General features: G+C 43.4%; 1 protein-coding gene across 3 annotated transcripts; it reads right to left on the reverse strand.

The window, feature by feature from the left end:
- Positions 1 to 2,246: 2,246 nt before the first annotated feature.
- LOC310998652 (free fatty acid receptor 2) lies at positions 2,247 to 4,873 on the reverse strand. 3 transcript variants are annotated; one of them, XM_083988813.1, is made up of 3 exons: positions 4,854 to 4,873; positions 3,860 to 4,237; positions 2,247 to 3,772 (listed from the first exon to the last, which is right to left on the reverse strand). In XM_083988813.1, exons 2-3 carry the CDS (start codon positions 3,959 to 3,961, stop codon positions 2,930 to 2,932), a joined length of 945 nt encoding a protein of 314 aa, XP_083844939.1. In that variant the 5' UTR covers positions 3,962 to 4,237; positions 4,854 to 4,873; the 3' UTR covers positions 2,247 to 2,929. The 3 variants fall into 3 exon arrangements, with proteins under 3 accessions (XP_083844939.1, XP_083844937.1, XP_083844938.1); XM_083988811.1 differs by having other exon boundaries at positions 2,247 to 4,237; XM_083988812.1 differs by having other exon boundaries at positions 2,247 to 4,240; positions 4,854 to 4,871.
- Between the last annotated feature and the right edge of the window lie 943 nt (positions 4,874 to 5,816).

Raw genomic sequence — 5,816 nt, forward strand, 5'->3', positions numbered from 1 at the left:
ACAGTGAGTACAGAACAAAACACAGTGCACGTGCTATTGTTTATTTTGTTTGCTTGGGAAAAGCGAAGCGGTCATCACTTTTGGACCTCACCGTACACAAGCACCGATTCAGGCCTGCAACACTTTTATTTTCAAGAGACTCTTTTATTTTTCTAACAGAACATACTTGGGTACTGAATTTGTGTATTGAACAGTACTGTGCATTGACTGAAAGGTCTGTGATTTAATAAGTGATATGTTTGTGTTTCTGATACTCATTTTGGTAATACAGTGATTTTATTTTAAAGAGTACTGTGTGTGAGTAATAATTAAAATCTGAGGTTCAGGGTTAAAATTTATACAGTGAATAAGTTACAATAATTATTTAAGTTCATAGTATTTCTTAGTGGATTTATCATACATTACTTTATTAATCTACTGAGTGGAGGCACCAACATAGTGAGTACTTACCTTGTTTGCGAGAGATAAAGTACATTTTGTCATAGTCAATTCATAGGTAATACGGCACCACAAAACATTAAAATCAAGAACCCAGAGCCCGCCCAGAGTGATACATTCAACTCAGTTCATGTATTCTTAATCACCGGGGTAGGGTGCTACAATTGGAAGGTGAGTGAAGAAGCCGCTTCCCTAAGAATTACAGGAAAAAAAGAAAAGAAAACTGTGATATTGATTCATGTGATCTGGTTTTCCACAGCAGTCAAACATCTGTGTGAGAAGGGAAAATGATGTCATGTGAGTACAATAGTCTCCTCTGCCTTTGGTAAACACGTCCCTCACTCACATACACGTGCACACACTCATTCTGAGCTCTTTTTCTTATTGCCTCGTCCCTGTGACCTATCACACGTTGTCAGGAAAAAGTCAACACTGACGCAACAACCAATTATTGTCTTCCAGGAAACACAAAATGAAATAGGAGAAAGGACAAAAAAAAAAAAAGAAGTGACGGATGTTCAGTGCGGCTCATCTAAACAGACCGGCCTTTGACAAACAACATCACACAAATTCAAGTCCTCTCCAGATAAATGAGAATTAATTCTAATCAACAGTTTCCTCTGCACCATGAAAATGGGTGTGGGCCACCTCCTCCTCTCTCTCTCTATCTTGTATTTGATATTTGAACATGTCTCCCAGTTTCATGCTGTATTGTGCTTTGCTTTCACATGCAGTACTGTATATCCTCCAAACATTGATGCATCGCTGATTCCTTTCTTCACATCAAAGCTATTTATCTCTGTAACCCTTTTACCGCTGTGGCGTGCTGACTAGCGTGTTTCTGGATTTGCTCATTGTGTCGGTGGCTTGTAGCCCGCACATCTTACTCATTCACTTGGGTCTGTGTGTCAAAAGGAATGCTTCATGCATGATCCACCTGTCAAACAGATACAGTGATCAGCTCAACCTCCGCGCAGGCCTAATCCTCACCAAACAGGATTACGGTCGATGCCAGCGCTTGCCTGTGTGATAGCATTGTTTATGTTTGCGGTGTGTGGGGCGAGATCTTGATTCACGTGTTGGAGGAAGTTCCTTTTAAAATTAGGGCCTGCGTGCACTGCCAAGAGCGCCAAATGCTGCCAGTAATAATGACCATTAAATTTAGAGCGAGATGACGCATCAGCAGCAACAACCAGATTAGTGATGTGAAAGAACACCCTTTTTTCCCCCTGTTCAATAAATTTGCTTTTGCTCATTCTTAATCCTCATTTTTCATTCTAAACTGCTTCTGTAAAGTCATTATGGGTAAGAATATGTGTTCAACATGGCTGATTATCTAGTGAACACATCTAAGTTCATGTGAGGCAGCCTGTGTCTATAAAAAATGTTCACATTTGTCACTTACTTCCTTTTACACTCTCACACACATACAATTTCCTTGTACCTGACCACAGCCCATGCAAATCTATTAGTCATAAATGTGTCATCATGATGATTTGTTTGTGTGTTTTTCATTTCTTCATGCGTCGTCCTTGATGGAAGCTCACGCGTGTCAATGTACTTTCACAGAGACATTAATGAATCACAGGTTATGTAAAATATATGTTTATATGATTTACGTATGAAAATAATTCTTCTGTATTTTGTCTTATGCAGTTACAAATCCTTCTCATACAGCCTTCAGACATTTCACATGCATATGATTCACACATTGTGCTACTTCAATACCACATGTCATTTGACACGTACAGTGAAATGCTTCTAATAAAAGTACAGTATAAATGCAATGATGTGCTACAATAGCCGCTTTCATGTGAGGCAAGATACAAAAAAAACAAAAAAACATTGTCCGTTCACATACAGTATAAAGCAAACTATACATAAGCTGTGTGCAATGCATGTTTTTGTAGCAGTTAAATTTTCCAGTCATTTTCAACATACTTGAATATTTCAACACTCAGTCTGCAGTTCTGTTTTTCCCCCTCCTGACATACAACACGTATGTTGTCACAAACAGATGACATATCCTGTCTGTGGTTAGATCTGGTGGGAAGCCTTTATCTCTTGCTGCTTTGACGTCCAAAGCCGTTGCTTAAATGTTCATTTGTAGTCGGGCGTTTCCACCACGGAGCTCTACGACATCTGACGGCATCAATGGAGATCTTGGGAAATCCTGCTCATGCGTCAAAAAAAAAAAAGTTTTTTGTTTGAATGTGACAGTTCAAAGTAGCCTGTCCCTGAGGTTTTACAATGCACACATTACACTGCATAAAACACAGAAGCAGTGGATAGATAGACAGGTTTCCGTTCTGGTCTGGTTTCCGAATAGGAAGTTCATCACAGAGTCAAATAGACGCAAGCCTCGCTGTGTACAGTATGCCAAGTCATTTTCTCACATAAAAACATAAACACAGCATTAATTTCCTGCTTCCAGGGATGAAGAAATAACAAATTAGCAAAGGCAGCTGCCCACAGCTCCCTTTCAGTCAGCTCAGATAGCATTGATCTCCTCTTGTGTTTGTTCCTTATCTTGTGTGGTCTTTTCACTTTCCCCCCTCAAGCTCCCACAGGACAGGTGACAGGAGAAGTACCTGTTTAGGCGACTTTTAACCCCTTTAATCAGCCCACCCACGTTCCCTCTCACAGCAGAGGAGGAGAAGTAGAAAATAAGAGGGTCTAGACAAGCGTTGAAGGTGCTGCACAGCAGGGCCTTGTCTCGCCAGAGAGGACTCCTCCATTCAATAAAACCCACAATGTGCGAAATGTTGTAGGGGCCAAAACATAAAGCGAAGACCAGCAGTGTTCCTAAAGCCATGCCAATGGCCCGGTAGCGCCGGCGCCGGTCAATGTGGTGCAGCCTGGATAAAATCCTGATGAAATTAATGTAGCAGTAACTGCAAATCAGGAAAGGGATTAAGAAAAGTACCACAAAGAGCTCCAGACGTACGGGCAGGAGGACCTCCAGCTGAGCATCTGTAAAATTCTCGTAGCACACCACCCTGTTCGGCATTGGGTCGACAGTGGAAGAGACATTTGAGGCATTGGAGTCCAGGGTGTCATTTGAATTTTGTTCAGAGGGAATGAAGGGGATGATGAACACAATGCTGAGGTGGAGGAAGGACAAAATCCAGAAGAAGATGCTGGCAGCAACAGCGTAGATGGGCCGTCGCCTCAGGGAGTGCTGGATGGGGAACGCCACACCCAGGTAGCGCTCCACGCTGACGGCGGTGAGGCAGAAGGTGCTGTTGTAGATGGTCATGTAGAAGATGAAGCCGGACAGCGGGCAGAGGAAATAGGGCATGTTCCACTCCATGTTGTTCACCACCTCCTGCATCTTAAAGGGCAGGAAGAGGAGGAAGAGGAGGTCAGAGATGGTCAGGTTGAGGAGCAGGATGTCGATGGGGGTGGCTTTCTGCCTGACTTTCTTGCAGAAAGTGTAGAAGGCGAGGACGTTGGCCGGGAAGCCCAGCACGAAGGTGATGATGTAGACGGACAGACACAGGCCGGTGTGGCACTGCTGCATGGTGGCGGCAACGAAACTCAGTCAGTCAGTCAGGAATGGAGACGTGTCACATTATGTCCCCCCCCGAACCCAGGGGAGGAAGAGGTGGTTGAGGTGGTGGTGGAGGTGGTGAGTACACGGCGGCACAGGGAGGTTTGATCTGTCAGACAGTCAGAACCACAGGAGACGAAGGCTTCTTATTGGGTCAGCTGCCTGGAACAAACCCGGCGAGACAGCGTGGTTTTCCTGTCCCCACCGATAAACCAACGCTCATCGTTTCCTCGAGGGCTTTAAGCTCTGCTGATAAGACAGAATGGGAAGAGATTACCACACTGCACAGCACAGTATTTCAACCCATTGTCCATCTGACACTTGGTTTAAGAGAGCACTGCTATACTTTTTCATACATTAAATTTAAGCTCACAAGCTGAGAGACCACAGCAAGAACACAGAGATAAACTCTTATTTCTTTGTTTCGTTATATTTCTTCCTAATTTTTTATTGTGGGTCTGAATTATCTCTTAACAAGGAGCCAGTGTTTTGGTCTGGCACATGGTTTTTGTATACAAACTGTAACACTGTGTTATTGCTTCCTTGGTGTTGTAAATACAGTACAATGATGCTTTTATCATTAACTCGCAGGCCCCTGTTCTCACTATGTGCGCAAACACTGGGCATGTTGTGAAAATGATGACCCTCATAAACATAATGACTTAACTACACCAGGGAAATGAGCGTCCCAGAGCTTTAGCCGGCACATTTTCACTACGCTTTTGTCATCAAACAATGTCTATATATCTTATTCCTGCATCTTATTTTGAAGGACGTACAAAATGAAGACTAAAGGAAATTGGTAGAAGCGTTGAAACAAACACTGAGAGAGGAATGGTTTGAAGAAAAGCTTGTTTCTTACCCTTTGAGTAATGAGCCGGATCACATCAAAGTGAACATGTGTGACCAAAGCTCAGCTCTTTTATAGTGCGGTGACAAAGCAGGGGATTTTTTTTTTACTCTAGAGGAATGTGTTGAAACCAAAGAGTCGCCAGTTTGAGCAAGTTGAAGACTTCCCTTCTAATTGTGGTTTGTCACTACACACACAAAAAAAAAATCTCTCTGCCTCCACAAAGCTTCCTGTTTTAATGCTTTCGAAAAGGAAAATCTTGAAGAGAAGGAGTAATTGTGCCTTACCTTATTCCTTTGCTGTGTGTTCCTTGGCGCACCCACATGTGGTGATTGCTCAACTGTTGTATTTGATCTCCTCTATTCACCAGCCTTCGGCTCCTACCTGCTGTCGCCTGGCACGTCCCCCTATTTACATGATAATCTAAACATCCAGCGCAGATAATAGAAATTATTAGGCAGATACTACTGCAATTTATCACCCACACTCGGCAAACATGGTTTCCGTGGTAACAACTGGCCTTTTTGCATTGCAGGCTGTGCGAGCCTGTGTGATCGTGGGTTATTAAATCACATTTAGTTATCCATGCTCGCTGTCTCTCCAAGGACTACCTTTATTATGAGAAGGAGGGGGGAAAAAAGGCATTGACAAAAGAGATGACTTGTTGTCAGAGTGGTCCCTCCCTTCCCAGCGTGTGGTGGTGGGGGGGCGATATATGGTTGTCCAAACAGAGGCTTGTTGTTTGCATGGCCAAACACTGCATACAATATAAGATAAACTAAAACACACACACACAGCTGATTTATAGTTTATCCACAGAGGACTGATGAGGCTTCCCATTGTGAGTTGAGTCTTCTGCAGCCCACCGCAGCACACAACACCCAACACCCAGAGATGTGGGGGGGTCACCGGCCCTTTTTGTACTCAGGGGGTTGTATCACAACAGCGGGGTCTCTCAAACAGGTAAAGCACGAA

The sequence above is a fragment of the Trachurus trachurus genome (genome assembly GCF_905171665.1).
Source record: "Trachurus trachurus genome assembly, chromosome: 16".
NCBI classification, from domain to species: Eukaryota; Metazoa; Chordata; class Actinopteri; order Carangiformes; family Carangidae; genus Trachurus; species Trachurus trachurus.